Genomic DNA, 22,482 nt, shown 5'->3' with positions numbered 1-22,482 from the left:
GATTTTCTTTTTCCATATCATTAATAAAAAGTCTTTCTGCTCCCACAGATGCCCCTAAATTGCAAGGCCCAATTGCCGTTTACACCTGGGAAGGGAACGCAGTCAATATCACCTGTGAGGTCTTCGCTTACCCCAGCGCCGTCATTTCTTGGTTCCGAGATGGACAGGCCCTGCCAAGCTCCAACTACAGCAACATCAAGATATACAGCACCCCATCTGCAAGCTTCTTGGAGGTAAACTGTCAAGTAGCTTCTTATTGGTGTTTCTGATCAACCTTCCGATTTTACCCAGCGGTTGGAAGTGGCAAAAATACTGATAGATGATAAAGCAAATGTCCTTTATAGAAGTAACATTTCGAAAAAGAACCTCAAGACGATTATCCATCAGAGGAACCTGCTAGCAGTACCATGAATCACTTCTTTAAATTGTTGAATGAGTGACTAAAAGTAATCTGTTTCAGTCTGAATGTTGTACTAATGACATCACTAGGTATACATTTTAATACAGTGTTTGTTTAGTGTATTCAATATCATAGTCTGTACACAAGTATTTGTAAAAATGTCTGTGATGTTCAGAGCTAGGTGACACATCTGAACAAACCATCTCAACAGAAGGGTAAGGCCAGATTTTATTATCTGCCATACGAAGGAGCTGGTCACCCAATCTCCTGAGACAGACAGGCTGTGTTTTAATATGGAAAGAATGTGCAACTTTTCTGAGATCTGATCTATATCAAAGAAGGCTGCATGTCTCGGCCTCATGTGTATCTCTGCCCACTGTGGAGGTATGTGCTTCTCCACGTTACAACAGTACAGATATCGTGGCTCTAGTCTAGCTCTGGAATTTTGTATTGGTGTCCCGCATAGAGAATAGGGGTTTTCTCTATGCAAGGTGTTTATGCATGCTTTTTCTATTGCTTTAAGACAAATAAGTTTGGAATCTGCTAAATGTGTTTCTCAAACACACGTTCAGCCCTTTGAATTATGTTAAGAAATGTCAAGTATTTTGTATTTGGGTTTATATAGCGCAAACCTACCTAGAAAGTAATGGCGCAGAGTACAAATAAAAGTATGTTATCTGCAGTCCGTGGAAGGGGCCCGGGGGCGGGGAGGATACAGGTTGCAGTGGCCTGCATAGCTCATGCTACAGAGGTTGCATGTGCACCTGGAAGTAGCTGGCCCTAAGTCATGCGTCAGCCACTTCTGCTAATTAGCCAATGACAGCAAGCACAGCAGATCAAATTCAAGGGAGCAGCCTTCTCAATTGTGCTCCCTCCAGTTCAATGGGAATCTGGACACATGAACGCAGACTACGTTTTCCAGATGCAGGTCATCTAACGTTTGCATCAATGCTAATAATGTAGCAAATGATGCTCTTAGAACCAGTTTTTCTGCTTGTGTGATATGGAATAGTACAGGTGATGACACAATCCATATTAAATTAACATTTTACATAGTCTCTTATTTGTACAATATGCTGTGTGACATAAAAAGTAACAGGTCTTGACTCAAAGTCCAAACTTTCGTATTAAAAAACTAACATTTATTTGTGTTGCTTTTCGCAGAACAAAAAATAGTTCATGTTCTCATTTTTGTGACCTTCACTCAAAATGTTATGTCGAAGGGTGCTGGCTAAATGTGGAGCAAGCGCTAATTGGTCTATGCCCTATCATGCTGGCAAATGTGGAAAACATTCACTCCATTGCAAAAATCTTTATTTCATAGGGATTTTGGCAAACCCTGTTTGCTGCATTCTATGTTAGTCTAGTATTTGTTCAGTGTTAGCACAGGTGTGGACATTAGATAATCTAGCTCTAGAATGGGAAGTTATGAGTCTGAATCAGATTGGAAGGAGAGTAGCCGCTCCAGCTTCTCTTCTCATAAAATATGCCAGTGCCCCAGCAATCTTGACTAGATTGGAATGTGCATCTGGCCCCAAAACGTAAAACGTATAGATATGTCACATCTTCTACATTGATGCCTCATAGACTGTCAAGATCGGTTGATCAGTTGCTATCAAGGCAAGGTTTGGCAATCACTGAGTGGGAATTTCTGCAATATGGTTGCAATGTGTTTCCCAGTATGCTTGTTACTCTCCTCCACTTATGTCAGCCGATGAACGGTCCAATCTTGAAGGAAAATTTACTTTCCTATAGAACTTGTTCTCCAGCATAAGTAGCTGTCGAATTTTGCCTGGATGAAGACGTGTCATTAGCTCCCCAGGCCCATGTGAGACTGAGTCAGATTGCTGGGATCACTGTGTCTGCTGATGCATGTCCATGTTCGAGACAACCTCTCTGCGAGTCTCTGTCTCCCCTGGACTTCTTGCCTGCACCTCCTCATGCCGCATCAATTCCTCTGTCCATTGCTTCACCTTTGCATGGGCCACCATATAAAGAGAAAAGGCCTCTTTGCAGTACTGCATTTGCTATTTTCATGGTGGACAGCTTGGATTGGTTGGCTATAATTGAAGGAAGCCTGTCCATTCATATTTTCCCTCTCCAAAACACCCTTACAAAATTTTGTTAGCACCTAATATGTCTTTTCAGGGATGCTATTGGCGATAATGACCTGGGCCATTCCGTACCGGCCATAAAGGAGTGCCACTCACCTCTGTAAAGGCTTTCGCTTCTTTCATTTACCTCGGACTGACGGGCAATTAGCGTTGGTATGCTCCCTTCCTCGGTCATTAGTGCCAAATAACAGAATGCATTGTGGTGCCAGCCAATCAGGAAGCTTGGAATGTGTGCTACAACCCAATAGTAGTAGCCATCATTCTATGCCTGTTTTTGGCACAGCAGATGTGCACCAGTTAAGGCCTTCAGCTAGTCCTTCCAGTATACTGTCCACTGTTGCTACATTGTTTCCCATTCGGGAACTCATTCTTTTATACCTGACCTACTTGCTTTGGCTTGCTTTCTGTTTTATCTTTTTCTTATGAAATCCATTTGCTGTTCTTTCTTTCTTTCTCTCTTTTTTTGCTTTCTTTCTTTCTCCGTTTCTTGGAGTACACATAATATGGCAGTCAGTTTCAGTGTTGTCCTTGTGTTTGTATCATAGAATAGGAGTAGGCAGACCAGCTAAGTTTGGCAGAGATTTTATTTGTACTTTTACTTAAGCTATGTACTACTTACTCATCTTTCCATTTGCCCTCAGCTCATTCTATTATTGGCGAGTTTATGCTACCATGGCAGAAGGAAAGCCTGTAGCATTGGTATATAATTACTGCTGCCTTGCTTGCATACGGCTATGGCTCAGAGGAACTGGGGCAGGGGTTCAGCGAGGATACATGTGATTTGAGCCCTCTGCTCGGCCCAGGCTCCTCACTTCACCTCAAAAACACAGGACATTCTGACCTCTCTTTCCTCTGCGCCTATTCTTACAACAACATCTCTTGGGCTCCCCTCGGCCGCCCTCTCCGATCCCCCTCTTCTGTCCTCCCTCTCCCTGGTCACACCTGAGGAGGTCTCTAGACAAGTCTGGTCTTTGAAAGCCTCTTCAGAACAGGTGGCCCCCTACCCTTCAAAAACCATCAGGACCTAGTACGGTAATTTCTTGTTTCTGTATGTCCTTCTCCTCCACCACTCCCTTATCCCCTTACCATCCGTCACGCACTTGCACTATTTTTAAACCGCTGTTGGCCAGGTACGGCAGCTAAGGATTGTATGTTTCTTCATCTCCTTGCCCTCTGCTCCTTCCTTTTTGTCTTACACCTGCACTTGTAGTAAGGCCGCCAGGCCAAGTTGCTAGTCATTTTGCAAGATCATTCGGAAACTTCAAGGCATAAGAATGACTCTGTATTCCCCTGTTCCCTCCCCGCCTTGAAGGCCGTTGAAGCACTTCACCTGTGTATAAGCGCTTTATAAATATACAATTATGTCTGTGAAGTTTGGAGCTTCCAAATGAATGCTCTGATAGTGTTAGAGCTCTTTCCTCAGAAGTGGAACTTTCATAGATAAATGCTCAGGATGATTCCGTATTAAGGCTGAGTATTAAAAAAAAAAATAACAAAAATGTATGTGGCGGGGCGGTTTGGGGGGGTTTTTAGCTGGAGACCCCCCAAAAAAGGGAAAAGGATTGTCATATATTTTTTGTTATAAATGCTTTAGTTATTCAATAATTCGTTATAAAGACATGTAACCAAGAAATACACAGCAGTAACATAAAACTGTTCATTTACAGCTTATCAACCCCACTATGCCCCTGTGGTCCATTTCACCCTTTGGCTAATGAGGCTGGTGCGCCTGCTCATAGAGCCATCTTCAGATTCTTACTGTGCATTGTGTGCCTGGAAGTCCTCACTCTGTTTATTTACTCATTGGACCTTTGACTGGCGCCTATACACATGTGTTTCCAGGTGCCACAAGACATAATTGCGCGGGGTAGGGAGGAAGCTGCAGTCAGCGTCATACTAGGCCTTGTGACATTCTTACTGTGGAAGTGCAAAGAAGTGTGGGGGGGGGAAATGACTTGGAAGGGAGGTGTGAGGGGGTGAAGTGCAGGAGTGGGAGCCCTAAGGGGGATGAGCAAATGCAAGCGGAGCCAAGGAGCAAGTGCTGGGGGAAAGTGGGAGAGGGGGGACAAGTGAGGTGGACTAGACTCAGGCTAGTCCAGCAAGAGTGCCCAGAGGCAAGTGCTTGCAGGGATGCTGGGGGAGACTGGTCAATGAAGGCCGGACCCAGTTGAGACTCATAATGGACCAGGCACCAGCGGCAGAGGAAGATTAGCACGGGAAGGGGAGCAGGAATAGAAAGGTATTGAGAAGTTTCCGGAACTTAAGATCTGGCTCAAGTCTGGGAGAGAGGGGGGGGGGCAAGGAGGCCATTCCAGAGGGAGGCTCCTGTCGTGGGAAGGGATTTACATCCTACTCTCTGCATGGAAAAACCTGTGACCTGCAGAGAGTTGGATATAGAGGACCCTACCATAACCAAGACAACTTGCTCCACTACAGCGAAAAATATCAGACTCTGTGCCAGATTAACTAGACTCGATGAACCACAATCCAGAACTTTACACAAATCATATCATCTCATAGAGAAATACCCTATGGCCAAAATTAATGCCAGTAATAAAAATAACGCCACTCCTTCCGCTCATATTTCCATGACTAGCAATCACACCAACAAAAAACTACGCCAGGCCCTACCTACCACCATTCGACCTATCAAATAAGTAAGCCAGGACAAACCCTGTACCACTCTTCCTAACAATAATACCTCCAACATTAAGGCTGCTCTAATCAACGCCAGATCTCTGGTGGCACATGCACCTGAGATGGCTGCCCTGATCCGGGCCGAAGATTACGACTTCTTAGCAATAACAGAGTCATAGTTACACGCAGCTGCAGGCTCTGCCCTCCTATTTGACAACTATACCATTTTTAGAGCAGATGGAGTTGACTCCAGATAAGGAGGCATAGCAGTCATTGCCAAGTCCAACCTTGCAATCAGACTAGCCCCATCACCAGCGGTTAAATCCTGTGAACTACTCACTATTACAATTACCCATATCTGACTCCCAAACTCTTACAGCCCATCTTATCTACAGACCTCCAGGCCTCATCGGTTCATTCGAGGAGGACATTTCCATAATATTATCTGACAATACCAAGGCGTCCTCGCAAATACTACTGCTCAGGGATTTCAACCTTGGGTTCAACGATCCCAGTGATCAACAAGCATTAGCTATAGCCAACATGCTCATCCAAAGAGTGACACAACCTACCCACGACAAAGGCAGAACCTTAGATTGGGTGGCAAACCTCAACTGCAATGCATCTATAACCTCCATAACTCCGCAATTGTGGATGCATCACTTCCTCCTGTCCTTCACCCTTGCAGTTAATGTCCCCATCACTAAAGTCACTTCCTTAGCCCCGCCTCTCCTCACTAGGAATAAATGAAACATTACGGTGGACAAGATCTTACCACACGTGAACCCTACCCTCAACTCTGCCAGAACCCTCCGACCCTGACACTTTCGTAGATGAGTATAATGCCACTATGACCAAAGCCTTAGACCTTATCGCCCCACTGAAGATGCAGAAAAGTAAACCAAGAGCTCACCTGAACTCCTGGTTTACTCCCCAACTCAAAACGCTGAGAACCGAAAAAAGAAAACTTGAACTCCTTGTGGAGACAAACACCCACCGAGGATAACAAAAATAACCTTATCAATATCTCTGCCCTATACAAAAAAGAAATCATACGCACTAAATAGGAAACGTATAACAACAGGATTCACCAAGCCATTTCAAATACCAAGGAACTGTTTGTTATCCTAAGGGAGATTGAAGCCCCCATACCGCCAACAGACAATTGCTTGAAGGACAAACTCTGGTGTAACAACATTCAGAATGCCCTATCAAACAAAATTGCCCTTCTCGAGAACAAGATTGCGGATAAAAGAGTGAACTTGCCCAACCTAACCACACAGGCTAGTACCTCAACTCAATCCACCAAACCGCCTCAACGCTTCAGTTTCGCCCAAGTCTCTGTCCCTGAGGTACAAAAAATGATCTCATCCCTTAAACTGTCAAATTGCCAGAGAGACTGCTGCCCAGCCCAGATTATCAAAGATGCCGCTAGAGACCTGTCAACTTTCATCTCTAAATTAATTAATGCCTCCTTCTCATCTGGCACCGTCCCCAGTAATCTAAAGGAGTCTTGTGTCCTACCCATCCTAAAAAAAACAATCTCTAGGCCCAACCATTCCCACCACACATAGGCCTGTCACTACAGTACCTTTCCTGCTTAAGATCTTAGACAAAGTTGCCTACCATCAAATACAGAAGTATTTAGATAACAATCACCTCCTGGGAGTCCACCAATCAGGCTTCAGGCCTCAACATGGCACCAAAACGGCCCTGATTGATCTTAAAACCCAGATCGATTAACTTAAAGACAAGGGGAAAATAGCTTTGCTACTGCTCCTTGACCTTTCGGCCGCATTTGATTTGGTGGACCATAAAGTGCTATGTAAACACCTTGACTCAGCCGCCCACTTCTCACAGGAAGCCATCGCATGGATCCAATCCTTTTTGAATAACAGGACCATGAGAGTCTTCTCGCCCTCAGCTGCTGCCGACCTGATTCCAATTACTTGTGGCGTGCCGCAGGGTTCCTGCGTATCGCCAACAATGTACAACATATTCACAAAGCCTTTGTTCGATGACTTGGACCATCTGGGTGTTACCTACACTAATTATGCAGATGACATCCAGATCCTCATACCACTCACCGGGGACTATGACAAGGACATAGCCCTTGTAAATAAGATGTATCTAATCATCCAAGCATGGATGGCCGCCCACGGCCTATCCTTGAATGACGATAAAACTGAGCTCTTCATACTTGGAACCACAGTCAACCTGAACAAACTTAACTCCAAATATACCTCATTCAACATCGATGGCAACCACATTAAAGTGGTAAAAGAGGTAAAAACTCTAGGCTTTTATCTAGTCTCAACCCTCACACTTGGCAAACAGGTTAATGCTATGGCCTCGGCTACAGCATACAGCTGCAAATTGATTAGAGCTTGCAAACCGTTTCTTTCCAAGGGCAGTTGCACTATCCTTGCCAGAGCCCATATCTTATCCAAGCTGGATTATTGTAATGCCTTGTACTTGGGTGCGAGCAAGCACATTATTAATAAGATCCAAATTCTCCAGAATAACGCCCTCAAAGCCGCACAGGGCATACACAGAAGAGAACATATCTCAGAGCTGAGGAGATAGAACAAATGGCTGTACAACAATGACAAAATCATGCTTAATTCCATCTCACTAACACACAAATGACTCAACAAAGCTGCCCCACTTTACCTCTCGGAAAGAATCATCAGAAATGCATCAATATGCCCCACTAGGACTGGTAATTCCTCCTGCCTGGTAGTTCCCAGATTTAAACTAATAAAAGCTGGAGGGAGCAGCTTCCCTGTTATGGCGTCACAGTATTGGAATGCCCTCCCTCAACCCTTGAAAGTGGACCAAACCTTCCTAAAATTTAGGTACAATACCCTAAACTGGCTCATAGCCAAGGATCACTAACCACCTCTACACCATACTGTATGATCCATCAAGATGTTTATAACTGTACTTGTATTTAAATACTGTAAGTTCTTGCATATTGCTGTGACCCTTGTATGTATATAAATATTGTAATTCAAGAAATCTTTTGTATATATTGCTGCAACCTTGTAACTCACACCTAACGTACACCTTTGTAACCCTCTGATGCTCGCGATCAAATATCTTCGGGTGTGGTGCAGCATACAAATTAATAAACAAACAAACAAACCAACAACTCTGGCAGGGGGGTATTTGGGGAGAGAAAGCTGGATGTAGCGAGGTCCCAGTCCCCAGACAGCCTTGTGGATGATGCAAAGGGTACTGAATTTGGTCCTTGGGGTCACACGGGGCCAGTGGAGAGATTTTAGGGCTGGAGACATGCAGTCCCTAGGTTTGAGAACAAGGGTAAGTCTTGCAGCCCTATTCTAGATTAGTTGAAGAGGACTAAGGAAAGAAAGAGGCAGATTGGGGAAGAGGCTGTTGCAGTTGTCCAGCCTAGAGAGAACCAGAGCTCTGTAGACATTGTGCTGCTGGGGGAAGGTGAGAAAGGGAGAATGCCCTCGAGGAGGTGAAGCTGAAAGTTGGACTTCATGGCAAGGTCTGTGAAGTGTGGAGAGAAGAGTCAAAGATGACCCCAAGGTTTTTCACAAGAAGGTGAGGGGAGGGGACCCAAGTAGGGTGACCAGAGAGAGGGAGGGAAAGAGGTGCAGGTGTCCCAGTGAGAATGATCATCTCTGCCTTACTGGCATTGATGCATAGATCATAAGCAGAGCACCATGCCTGAATAGACGTCAGGCAATCAGAAATGAGAGAGGAGGTATAAGGGAGCTTAAAGGAGAGCTGGGTGTTGTCAGCATAGCACTGGAGATGAGTAGAGAAGGTGGAGATCAAGTGGGCCAGAGGGGCAAGGTAGATATTGAAGATCCATGGCGATAGGATAGACCCTGTGCGTGAGGTGGAGGATAGAAAAGGGCCCAATTGCACTTGGGAGGGTCGGTTTGAAAAGAAGGACGCCAGCCACGCCAGTGCCCGGTCCGTGATGCCAAGGGTGTCACAGTGACGATTTATGAAGATGGCATGATTGACCATGTCAAAGGCAGAGGAAAGATCGAGAAGGATCAGAACAGAGAGAGAGTTAGAATCCAGGTTTGAGAGCAGATCTTCATGGGTGTTCAGGCAAGCAATTTCCGTGCCTCTGGATGCTCTGAAGCCAGGCTGGTGGTCAAGGAGGCAGCCAGCCGATTTGGTGTGGTGGGTTAGTTGGGGAGGACCAACTTCCCCATGAATTTGCCCAAGAAAGGGGTGATAAAGATAGGGCAATAGTTAAGACAGTCAGGAAGGGTTTGCCGGTGACGTTTTAAGGAGAGGGTGCACAAGAGAGTGCTTGAGGGGTTGTGGAAAAAAGCCAGTGGCAAAGGAGTGGTTCACGAGGTCAGCCACAGAAGGGGTGAGGGAGGAGATGCTGTCCTTGATGGTTCTGGAAGCAGGGGAATGCCTGTTTGGAGGAAACTTTCATAGAGCGGACTACTCTTGAGACATGCAGTGGGGGAGAAGGAGGAGAGTGAGGGGGGCAGAGGGGAGTCAAGGTAGGCAGGAGAGGTGGGGGGTGAGGTGGGGAGTGAAGGACAGTGTGGACAAGATGTCCTAAGTTTTGGGGAAGTGGGAGGCCAGTACCTTGCGTGCTGCCCCCTTTCCTCCCTACTTGCTGGAGTCCTGCTTCTGCATACTTGTCCGAAGCAATTTGGTGCATACCAAAGTCCTTTTCTTTGCACTGGACAGAACTCAGGCTCTGCACTCTTCGTGCATATTTTTCATTATTTCTTTTCTTTAGTTCCTAGTATGCTAGGCTTCCATTGCCCCCGGCATTTCTACGGGTTTCCTTGTCTTTGCCAGAGAGCTTTTATGTGGCCTGCACATGCTGTGCTGATAATAATATTGGTTCATTTATAGCGTGCTTAATACCAATGAGCGGTTTCTAAGCGCGGGATCGGGATTCAAACCTATGTTGCTCTGCATTGTCTTGCTTTCAAGACGAGCATGTGGCCCCTGAGCTATCCTTCCTCCCCAACAGATATCCACCACACACCCCCACGACCCCTGATCCTCATTAACTGCCTGGAGTGCCTGGGTCCGGGAAAAATGGATCGGAATGCTGCTGGTGTTGCGACAATTGTCTGTCAGCACGCCTGCAATGCTGGGAGTCGATCTGGTCGACACCACTACAGCTCCTGTAAAAGTTCTTGGAGATGAAGAAGCAGCAAGGGGTGGATGGTCTTCCTATCTTTAGGGCACCCCAGCCCAGAGACTCATACCCAGGGGAGTAGCCCTAGGGATCCTGTGCCCATCAGACGCTATTCCCAGGTTTCCCAGTCAGTGCCTAAAACCAGGCAGGAGTCTGAGGTTCCCAAGCGATACTGATGTTAGTGATAGCCCTGGCTTTGCCCAGACATTTCTCTGTGATACAGGCGTTTTTGCAGCCCTAGCTGGCAACGGTCACCAGTGTTGTTTGTGTAGCGTGGAGGAGATAAAGCGATTCACGGCTTAATTTGTCGCTTCAAGGGGGCGGGGGGTAACTGTGGGGCCCTGTCAGCAGGGTGTTTCCCCATCTGTGTGAGAAATGAACAGGGCCTGCTCTACCGTTCCAAATTCCTGGGTTTGCTGGAAAGGTTGGATATTGTGAAGTAGGGTGCTTTGATGCCAAGCCATTTGGGAAATGGGAACAAGGGCTCCATGTGGCTCACCACTTCCATTTTCATTGCCGGTGAAGGTAGAGCAGGAGAGTGGTGTGAAGGCAGGGCGTTGAAGGTGGGAGGTAGACAGTGACCAAAAGGTCTGCTAAGGAGGGCACCTGGTTAGGGAGTTGCAAGGGCAGTTGTAAGCAGAGGGCACCGGTATTCCAGCCATCAACGTGGGCTGCGTAAAGATATACTGCTGTGCTTGAAGTGATGTACAAGGCGGTACCGTCCAGTACAGCCTGCCGAGCTCGGCATCATAGCTTAAGTAATGTACTTGGGACTTTACAACATTCGAAAAGGAAAAGGGGTGACAGTGCTGTACATTGAACACTGCTGTGTATATGGCGTTGCCTGTGGAATTGGCCAGATGTTGTCAGCATGTGATTCTTTGAAAGATAGCAATGCTCGAGAACTATTAGGGGCTAGTTATGTTTTTATTTTTAAAGTTGATCCAATGCAGCCAAAACCTGATTTCTCTTACCCTGTGTGTCCCTGCCAAATTCACTTTGCACGCAGTGCACTCTGGGCAATCCCGGATTTATATCTCTGGGGTCTGTCAGATTTTGGCAACAGCAAACCGAACACTCAAGCCCCCACTCTTCACATCTCAAGCCCAGCACGCGACCAGTTACTGACTAATGTCACTACTTCCCTGCAAGTGCTGGAAACAGCACTCGTTTGCAGGAGCATCAAGCATGTACCCCTTTCTTATCAGTTGTGATTGCTCTGCACCGTCCATCCCTAGCCCGTCTTCCCTTTCTTACTCTTTCGGGGGGGTTTACCTTTTGCCCCGCCCTGCTGCCCTTTCCCATTCTCTCAGAGATCAATGTCTGGAGCCTTGGCGGGGATGTGATATGCCACTCTCTGCACAAGCCGCAATGCTGGGAAACCACTGCAATGGGGACTGGCGCTGTAGAAAAACTTTCAATATGACATGCCATGATGTCATGCTTTTAATATGGCTCATTGCCAATATGTGAGACTTCCGATATGTGATTTCCTGAAGTGTGATGAAAACGCACAACCAATGCCCATCTTCATAACTGTGTGGTTCTGTACTGAATTGCATTTATTTTCTTTTAGGTTGTTCCGGATTCTGAAAATGATTTTGGCAACTACAACTGCACCGCCATCAACCGCATTGGCCAGGACTCTTCCGAGTTTATCCTAGTTCAAGCAGGTGAGTCTGGCTGAACGAGCACTGTAGCAAAGCATGTGCTTCAGGCTACCATTCGCATAAGACCCTCAAAGAGTGGCCAAAGATTGAGACTGGAGCTAGCTGTGCTTTGTGCCGCCCTGAGTGGGCAGAACTCTATGTTGCAGTGTGTGGTCCTACCTCAAGATCAAATAAGGCGTGGGATGCTTTGGCCTAAGCAGGGTGTGGCTTTTATTGCTGATTTACCAGAGCAGCACCTGCCTCCTGATAGGTCTCTTAGGATGGGATAGACTAGAATCAGCGCCTTTCTTTTTGTCCCCGGACTTCCTGCTTTTGGTTTAAAGTCATATTACTTACAGCCACACGGGATGGAATTCAGTAACTTTAGACGGCTCCAATCAAAATCCGTCAAATATACCGTCCATTTCAACAGTTTGGGACCGCGGTGGCGAGTCATCTTACTGCAGCATTCTTACGGTGGGTAAAACAAATAGGGGCGACTCCTCTTTGCGGGAGCAGCAGTTGCTCTGGGAAATGACCCAGCCAGCACATTCGGGCACCATGTCCGTTCATCCTTAAACCAGTAGGTGCCACATTTGCTCATATAGATTCTAGCGGACAATTGCCCAAGCTCACCCTTTCATGAAACTTGAGTCTGTTGTGTGTATATGCATACTGTGTTTTTTAGGTTGGGCTATTAGCTGTCGCTTGCCACACCTGTAAGCCGACACTATTGCATGAGAGTACAGATAGCCATATGAGGAGGGACACAAACCCTGTAGGTGTTGTTTGTTTATTTACTCACCCATTGACTGCTCATGGCCATGCTAATCTCTGTGGCCATTCCAACCCAGTTTCTGCCCTTCCCCGCCCAAAACACCTCCTCATCGGAACTCTTTGAGCACGCTTTAATCAAGTCTTACCATCAAACTATGCACTCGAAGTGTCTGCCAGTGTATTTCAAATGACTTAATTGGAATTCTAAGCCCACTAATGCCGTGTTAAAAATATCTTACCAGGTCTGCCTTCACCCACTCGATTCATAAGCACTGTGCGTGTTCTTCACTGAAGTCCTGTTAAAAGCAATTTAACACGCATTGGCAAAGCCAACAGTTCTGGCTTGCGTATAAGTATTAGGCCTTTTCCAGGCACTGCTGTATCTGCCCAGGTACTCGCACCATTTTGCTGTTGCTACCATCAGTTAATACCACTACGGCTGTACCTGGCAATAGCTTTTCCCGTGCCTACACAAAAGCCCAAACTGTTGGCATTGCCAATGCTTGTCTTAATGTGGATTGTTACATTTACATATTAGGATGGTCGTGGCTAGTTTCTGGACAATGCACGGAGCTTTGACCGTAATCTCGTTCCAGTCAATGTGTTTTCTTGGCCAGATTTTCAGGTCACCCGTCAGTTAGTCCCCTCGTACCCATTCAGTTCTGCTAACCTCTATTTGACCCCCCACCTCCCCTTCTTATAAACAGCACATGTAGATACTCGCTCTAGTTCATTTTGTTAGCTAACGTCCTTAGCATGAACTGTCGAAAAACACTTGTTCTGAGTCAAGCATGCTTTTAAAACTAAACCAAGAGTATAAGAAACATGACCAGCATTAAAAACCTCAGCTACTCACTGACTTTAGCATAAAGTACATAAAAGCCTATTTCTAGTACATATTGAGCTAACAATGTAATTTTAAATAATACAGGCCATCGTCTTGTGAATTACCAGGTTATTATGGAAGGAGCCAGGCATGTTCAAATACATCAGCCTGTGTACCTCCTGCAAAGTCTTGCATTGGGGCATACTCGCGACCAACAACAAGCCGTGCCTGGACAAACAGACATCTCACAATGCGGCCCATGCTTTTGGTGCGAAGTTAAGACACCCTGAACAGATGCGCAAACCATGAAAGTAAAACTGAAACTGAACTAGATCACGCCATTCCACGCAGATATCTCACACGCTGGGCGTGCGTTCAGATTCCACGAAACACGCATGCGCAAACACAGCAACGAAACATCCTGCAACCAGAGGCAGAAAATACACACACGCAATTAGTCATCTCGCAGTTTGCCGTACGCACTACCCTCAGAAAACACATTTGAGTGTGCATAAGGTGAACATGCAAAATCAAAACACAGCTACGAACCCATTTTACCATGTCACTGAACACACAATTTGAACATGCGCGTACAACGCGGCAATCACAGAAACATAAACAGAGTACACACATGCGTATTAAAAACAACAACCTCTTTAAACAGATTGACGAACTACGGTATTCCAACAGGCACACAACACACAGACATGTACAGAAACGCAACACAAATGCAGAAACAAACATTTAACACCCTCCTGGCTAAACAAATAACACACAAAAACATGGCGACGCGTAAAAGCACCCAAACACGTATCAGAATGCAACAAGAATGCACAGACTCATCAACCGTTCTTGACAAATGGATGAAGCACTGAATTCATCCTTCATCCAGGTGCGCAGCACGCGGAAAAAACACAGCCAGTCACTGGAATTGACCCCACGTGCGGAAATTGACATTTAGCATACTAACCAGTACACATTTACACCAGCCGTGCAGGAACAAAGCTGCACACGTACAAAAAGAATAAGTGGGAATGAGTTGAAAAAGCACACTTGGCAACACTCCTTTTAAAGATTAGGGACCTTGCATCAGTAGAATCGCTTAAAGGTGTGGCCACCGAAGCAGTGGCGGCGTGTAAGTTCAGCAGCTTTAATTGTGGATGTCTTGGGTCTCTTCCAAGTAAATATTACACAGAGTGTATACAGTGAGATGTACAAAAGTTCAAAATATTTGAAATGACGTATTTCCCTATTAGTATAGGATGTACTATGATATCTCAAACTCTGTTAAAGCTGTTGATTAAGGCTGTATTTGGCTGTTTACCTTAAAGCATTGTAGAGTGAGGCAAGCAGATGGTTCATTAAATGCTGGACTGGAGCTCCATAGTGGGTCACCATTGACTGTCTTTTTTGGCACTATTTCCAGTCCTGGCCACTAGTTGGTGTCGTTTCTAGAAGCCTGCCCCCCAATTTTAGGTCTTGCAGAGACATCCCAGTAAGTAAGCTTGCTATTAAGTGTGATGTTACATACTGTTCATGGGGGCACAGGGCACAAGCTCGTACTTTAGAAGGTTTGACATATCTAAACATCACCGTGAATATTAGTGCTAATCGCTCACACCTGACAGCAGCGGAATTGGCTTTTGTGGTTGCACGTTAACCTTGCTTCAGTGCTGTTAAGCACTGCCACCCCTGGAAGCACAGGCCCACAAACCTAATTTCAGGGCTGCATTCAATAAGCACGGTCTCCTTGTATTGGATGAACTTATTAGGGCTTTGCCAAGGAGAGAAATGGGGTGATTACAGGGGGTCAACTGCCTGCTGCGATTGATGGGTAAGAGAAAATAGAGGTCTGCACAGTTCATAAGAACGCCGGCGCGCCAGTCATGTTGCTGCAGCATTTGTACAGAAAGATCCTAAGAGGTTATGCGAGAGATTGCTATACAGTAGAGTGGTGGAACGGTGCGCGCCCTCCCAAATATATAACACCTATGTGAAAAGGCTAAAAACAGGCATTCAATTATGAAATGTAGGGAGGCTGGGGGGGAGGGGAGCTTCTCAAATACCTATCTCCTCAGTTCTTTTTTTAAAAAAAACCTCTTTGTTGTAACTTAAAATGTTCTGCTTTCAGCATTAATGAGTTATCATGGAACTCTATTTTAGAGTCGATTGTGTCTATGTCCAACATTAAAACTAGAGATGAACAGAATGCCATATACCTCTAGATTTAGTATACATTGTTGGGAGTCCTTGAGCATCATGATAACCAATATCGTACACAGTCTCTGTCAAGGGTAAAAATTACAAGATGCGAGCTATCAGCAGTGAATTTCCCCCTCAAATCTAGACATGCGCACAGCACAGCATTCCTTACTCACCAGGAGTCAATTTCACTTGCCTTCGCTAGTGACAAGTGCACGTCTTGTGGCCTGTTTCTACTATGCACTGAGGGGCGTGGCTGTAAACTTTGGTAGGCTAGATGGGTAGAATCTCTGCAACATAAACTAATCCGAAACAAAGGCAAAGGTTGGCTTCGCCATTGATCAGGTGGCTGAGAGTCCCATGAAAGGGGGAAGAAGCCACCGGCCGAGTAGATACTATTTCACACCGGCCTTCTTCTGGTATGTACTAGAAAACATAAGAAGCTCAAGTGTTCCCGCCACACATCAGCACCCAAGGCTCAGACCTAAACCCACCACAGCTCTTATCAATGCACTGTACTGTTAATCTCCCACTCAACACCTGTCCCACTTCCTGATGATTTTTCTATTTATTTTCCCATTTCCCATTTTATTTCAACACAATGAATAAGTTGTATTTGAAATATTTCAATTGAGTAAAACACATTAATAAATGATAAAATGAGCTACCTCTCTATAGAGCTATCTACTACAATAATTAGTAATTGTTCTCAAATCACAAAAACGAACTTGTTCTCATGCTATAGAATGGTTAACATTGACAAGAAAATGTGTGAATAAAGCCCAAGGTCACACACAATTGACTGCAATAGATAACCTGACCACTTGCACTCAATTGATATATTGACAGTCTGATTGACTCAAAACATAGACCAGACCTTCAAAACATTACTTAACAGCCATGTTTCGACGTGTCTCAACAGCCAACACGTGTTTCGACCCCCTGCACAAGGTCTTCATTAGGGCACTTCTTGTATATGATCATCAGTCATCACAAAATAATGCAGTACCTTTTCCAAAACTCAGAAATTACTCTTGAAATAATTGTCAAAAACGTGTTGTTCATCAAGTATCTCATTTGATGTATTGTAAGGAGTGCTTTTTAAAGGGTTTTATCCCAGTTTAAGTAGTCACATTAAGAAATGCTTCTGAACACTACACAATTCTATTTACAAGACAGGAAATGAACGGATATATCATGCTCTGGAAGCTTTCTCTTTATGTATGTTTTCAACGGGCCGATGTCATACTTCTGAATGATAGCACTTAGATGCCATTGGCCATAGACGCTTCATAAATACACACAGACATAGACATATCTACTTTTAGAAATGCTCAAGGGAATGTATGAATAAAAGTGCATGTTATAAGTATTTTTTAAAATGGCCAGACTTCGCTTCAGAAGAGCAGAATGCTTAGGAGTGCGAGCTGGTAGGCTTTGTGTTGCCTCTTGTAACGTTAGTGTGTGCAGACAAGTGTAATGTCAAACTTGTTATCTAATGAATGTGAGGATTTCCTTTGGCGCGGGTGTGGGGATTTCTTGTCGTGGTCCTTTGAAGATCATGCAGCAATTTCCTGTTGACTGCCCTGTTTTCTCCCAGTGTGGCTGATCTGGGGATTTCATGTTTCTCTGCTCTGTTCCTCATGTGGAAACCATGCATTTAGTTGCTGTTGCAGTGCTCGGTGTCTCATGCTGAGGCCTTTCTCTGTTTCCCCCTCAGACACTCCATCCTCTCCTTCCATTCTGAAGTTGGACCCTTACTCCAGCAGTGCCAAGATTGAGTTTGACGAGCCTGATGCCACTGGTGGAGTGCCCATCCTGAAGTACCGTGCCGAGTGGAAAGCGGTCACTGATGGGGAGTGGAGCTCTAGAATGTATGATGCCAAGGAAGGTAAATATGTCTCCATTTATTGCAGAACCTCATTGCACTAACTCAAATCACCACTGCAGTTGTAGTTGCGAGTTAGTTGGCACAATCTGACTCGGCTGTAATGAAAATAAATCTTTTTCGTCGGGCTGGATCTTCTGAATGACTTGAATGGCTGGGGCTGAATCGCTGACATGAAAGACGCACCTAGTACCTGAACCGACTGATTGAGAGCCTCGGGGCATCACAATTTCCCCCAATACATGTACATCTCTACAAGGCAGATGCATATAAGTCATACCGTCCAGCATGCCCTAGAAGTAGTACTACGCTGCTACAGGAAATCCTCTGGCCAATCAGGGAAAGATAGACAGACAGACAAACCAATCACCAACGAGAAGCTGCTTCTCTCTGTCCCTGTGTTTCTCTCTCTCGCTCCCATTTTCCGAGCTTCTCCTTTTCTTCATTCTAGCGGACTGCCTCTACCTGCTCTTTGCATTTACTTTCACCTTTATTCTCAGTGAGTGTGCACAGATGACCCTATTCTCTGATCTCAGACTCTATCAAATCCCCCTGGAAGATGAGGTACTGGCGCTGTTGGAGACAGACTGACGGGTCCCCTTTCATTGATCTTTTGCTTGGTATCTGATCAATCCATTCACAACCAAAGCATCGACAGCCACACCATCGAATTATATGCAACGAAATTCCATTCAATCGAATAGCCATTTCGTTGTATATAATTCGATGGATCCATCGAAATTAGTGGGGTTGGGGCTAGGGTTGGGTTAGGTTAGGGTTGGGGTTGGGTTAGGGTTAGGGTTGGGGCTAGGGTGGGTTAGATTAAGGGTTACATTAGGGTTAGAGTTGGGGGTTAGGGTTAGGTTAAGGTTGGGGGTGGGTTGGGGCTAGGGTGGGTTAGATTAAGGGTTACATTAGGGTTAGGGTTGGGGTTGGGGCTAGGGTTAGATTAAGGGTTACATTAGGTTAGGGTTGGGGCTAGGGTTAGATTAAAGGTTACATTAGGGTTGGGCCTAAGGTTAGATTAAGGGTTACATTAGGGTTAGGGTTGGGGCTAGGGTTAGATTAAAGGTTACATTAGGGTTAGGGTTGGAGCTAGGGTTAGATTAAGGGTTACATTAGGGTTGGGGCTAGGGTTATTTTAAGGGTTACATTAGGGTTAGGGGTGGGGCTAGGGTTAGATTAAGGTTTTACATTAGGGTTAGGGTCGGGGGATGGGGGGATCCCCCCATATACAAAAAATAAATAAAACGTTACAAGGAGCTGGCCATTGCCGAAATTTCAGCACTGGACAGCTACATGTAACGTTTTAAAGTAAAAATAAAAGGATTGAAATGCTATCTTTTACATGTAAAAGTGTATTTCCATTGAAACCAGTCCATTTACATTTTCATTTAGATGGATCGTTTAGATGGAAAGGCACTTTTACATGTATAAAATAGCCTGCCGATGCTTTGGCATTCGATCCTTTTTATTAGATGCTTTGGTTTGTCGTTATTTTTATTATCGATGTAATCACTAAAAGCCCTTTAGCTTGTATTTGGGATTACAGCCGTGTGGGGCTTACTTCAGGGTTTAAATTTTACACTATTGGTGCAATGACCAAACAGATATATAGAAATCTCCTTTCTCGCTCTCTGTTTCTCTCTCGCTCCCCGTTTTCTCTACTTTCATTTTTTGCTGTTCCTCTATCTCTCACTGATTATGAAATACTTTAAAAAGCAAATATTTCTCAATCGCAATTTGTTTGATAAGAACAGGCCTCAGATTTTCTGAGCTGTAATCCAGGGTCTTTTATATGACCCTAGTGTAACTTTTTCATGTCTTGGGGGAGGCGCTTCCGACACAGAGGGCTGCATGGATGGAGTTATACCATCAAGATTCCTTAGTACCTTCTTTTTATAAGGGTGAATCTTGGCTGGCATTTCCGATGGAATCAAATGCGGATACAACCACACAGGGTCTAATCAATACACATTGTTTTATAAAATCCACACAAATTAACTCTTGTAAGGGTGAATGTATTTGATGTAATACACTGATACAGTTAGGATTCTACCTGCGTACATCTTCGGGGTCCTGTAGAAGGCATGGCCAATTGAAGTACAAATGGGGATTAAAATGAGGTTTAAATAATGATATGATATGATAAGTTGTTTATAACACGCTTAGTAGCCAGAGGTTTCTAAGCACAGGACCAGGCATCGAACCTGTGTTGCTCCGTGTCGTCTTGCTTCCAAGGCGAGCACGTTTCCCCTGAGCTATCCTCCCGATAATGTCCCTTCCCAAGAACGATGGCTGTCGTTCTTTGTAATGTTCTGTTGTTAGTGAGGGGCTTTGAGTATGGTGTTGAACATGTTTGTCTTAGTTTGTAAAACAATTAAACAAAGTGAATGCTTGAAATTTGCAGGTATGTTTTATCTGCTGAGTTTTTTTTTTTAACACTCAAACATGAAGATGGCTCCTCTCACAAAAAATGTGTTGATAGTACTCTAGCAGTACTTGTTTCTAGAACAAATCGAGGAATGTGATTCCTGATTCATTTGTTTGTTATCAAAGGTAACCATGAAAGTCATTTAGTGATTTGCATTGCGCTTGCATAGTCTGTAGTGTAATGCCTGATGGAGAGACAACCAGAGTCTCCAAAATACTTCTCGACTTGACCTGGCATGATTTATTCTGCAATGCTTAATGGAGGAATGAGTTACTCAGGCCTTCTTAAGCAACTTGTGAGTAATGACTGCCGGTGGTTGCGTCGGAGGCGACTGATTCTCGCTCTCATTGTTCGTTCGTGCTAGAAATAGTGCGGCTTGAACTGCGTAGGTACTTTCCTCTAGCTTTCCTGGAGTTTGGACATGTAGTACCATCAAAGTGATTCGGTTTTGCCGTGGACTGGCTAGTGAAGTGGCTAGTGAAGACCAGCCGCTGGCTCACTGAGGGTCCTGAGGGCTTGATCTTTATACCGAAAATGCATCATTCCAGAGACTATGACCCCTTACCAGATGATAGTACGAGGGAGGCTTTGGGCTCTCCAGGGCAGTGGAAGTCTCAGTGTTTGACTATATTGAATTACGTGGAAACTATGCTGGATATGTTACTTACAAACCCGGGGTCAGTCAAAAGGAAACTATGGCAGTAGGATTGGATCATGACTGTCCTATCCAGAAATAAATATAAGTTGCATGAAAATCTAAGGAACAAAGTTAGGGCGTACAATACACTTCCCAAGTTTTTAGCGAAATTTCCAAGCCCTTTGTATCGATATAGATTCATAAGGTTTTGCATGAATATATATCCTACAAAGCAAATGTTAGCGGCTCATAAACAAGAAGTGACGGACCCCAAATGTAGATTCTGTACAGGAGGTGGGGGTAAAGTTGAAACCCTACAAAAAATCATAATTTTTGCAAGGGTCTGACGGCATTAAGTAGGCATATGGAAATTGTATTGAAGAGAGGAAATCTTATAATGCTGATAAGTGGTGGTCCACATTTTTACTGGGTGAACATTTTTCAGTAAACTTCGGATTGATGCAATTCTTGATTGGGGTTTTTAATTACGATAACCCGAATTAAATTGTTTTTTTTTAATTGATAATGTTTTTGTATGAGGTTTTTAATCCATTTAACATAATACATACTGAATTGATGTTGATGACTAATTAAGATCGTTGACGTGGATTTTAAACCGACACCGATGATGATGACTTTTTTGTGTGACATTGTTTATGGATAAAAGTTTGTAATAAAGCAAATGTCTTAATGGAGAGACAACTAGGGACTATACAATACTTCTAGACTTAGGCTGGCATAGTCTGTTGTACAATGCCTAATGGAGAGACAATCAGGCACTAAAAAATACTTCTAGTCACAAAGTTCAGATAGGCACCAGTTCAATTTACGAGAACAAGGAAAGAGGACCCATGATTGGAGTCCCCCCCACCCCCCATCCCCTGCACACTCTGTGGATACGCAGCAAAGGCGTAATTGATTAAAGTGGAGATTTCGGTGCTCTATCAATGAGATTTGTGAAGAGACACATTAAATATTAATGTACCTTGTAGGAATCAAGGAGAGATAGTAGTAGTAATATAAAAGGAGAGAGGAGTCTCTCATTTATTCATAAACAAATAGTTGAAGCAGAAGCAATGAAAATAGCAATACATTGTCTGCATTATCATAGTTGATAGAGGTTCCACTTTGATAGGCTTGACGCGTTTCGAGGACAATCTTCTTCAGAAGCCTTTGTGGATCTGTTGATGAACATCATGTACATATTGGTGAGGCAAAAAGAATCAAACAAAAGGGTAATGTTAGACATAGCTCCAATAGGCTCGCCAATCAATCATTGTGAAGTCACATATCTAGTGTTCCTTTCTAGTCTAAAGGGATACATCCATTTTGTAAAAAGAATGTACAGGTACTATACATTTCAAGACCCAACACATCATACTACGTAGTCAAAAGGTCAACAATATAACATAAAATACTCAGAGTATGCAAGTGAATTTCTCGTCTATGTGGAGAGGCAACAGAAGCTGTCTAAGATGTCACAAGTAGTTCTAATTTAAAGTGTGTACTGGTCAAATAAAAGGCATGTAAACAAAGGATGAAGGCATTACCTTGGTGGTTCAGTAGATCAGGGTATTGCTATATGGGGTCTGAGTAATGCCGGAATCGACAATCTCACTCCTCGAGAGGTTGATTCAAATCTGGTGGATTGGGCAAAGGCACTAGAAAAATAAATAAATAAAGTAAGGTAACCAAAAGAGGTATATGTAGCAGTTCTGTTATAATGACTCGAGGGTATAGCAAAATATGTTCTATAT

General features: G+C 44.3%; 1 protein-coding gene across 5 annotated transcripts in view; it reads left to right on the top strand.

Moving 5' to 3' along the window:
• The window catches only part of NCAM1 (neural cell adhesion molecule 1), a 948,636-nt gene that overhangs the window by 772,305 nt on the left and 153,849 nt on the right, over positions 1-22,482 (top strand). For all 5 annotated transcript variants that reach the window (XM_069614259.1, XM_069614261.1, XM_069614260.1 and 2 more), the window contains 3 exons: positions 49-233; positions 11,889-11,985; positions 17,487-17,657. In XM_069614259.1, coding sequence (XP_069470360.1) covers positions 49-233; positions 11,889-11,985; positions 17,487-17,657 — 453 coding nt within the window. The remainder of the gene's footprint in view (positions 1-48; positions 234-11,888; positions 11,986-17,486; positions 17,658-22,482) is intronic.

Source organism: Ambystoma mexicanum, chromosome 9 (genome assembly GCF_040938575.1).
Source record: "Ambystoma mexicanum isolate Mex_15411 chromosome 9, UKY_AmexF1_1, whole genome shotgun sequence".
Classification (NCBI taxonomy): Eukaryota; Metazoa; Chordata; class Amphibia; order Caudata; family Ambystomatidae; genus Ambystoma; species Ambystoma mexicanum.
This window is presented reverse-complemented; position numbering and strand designations above follow the sequence as displayed.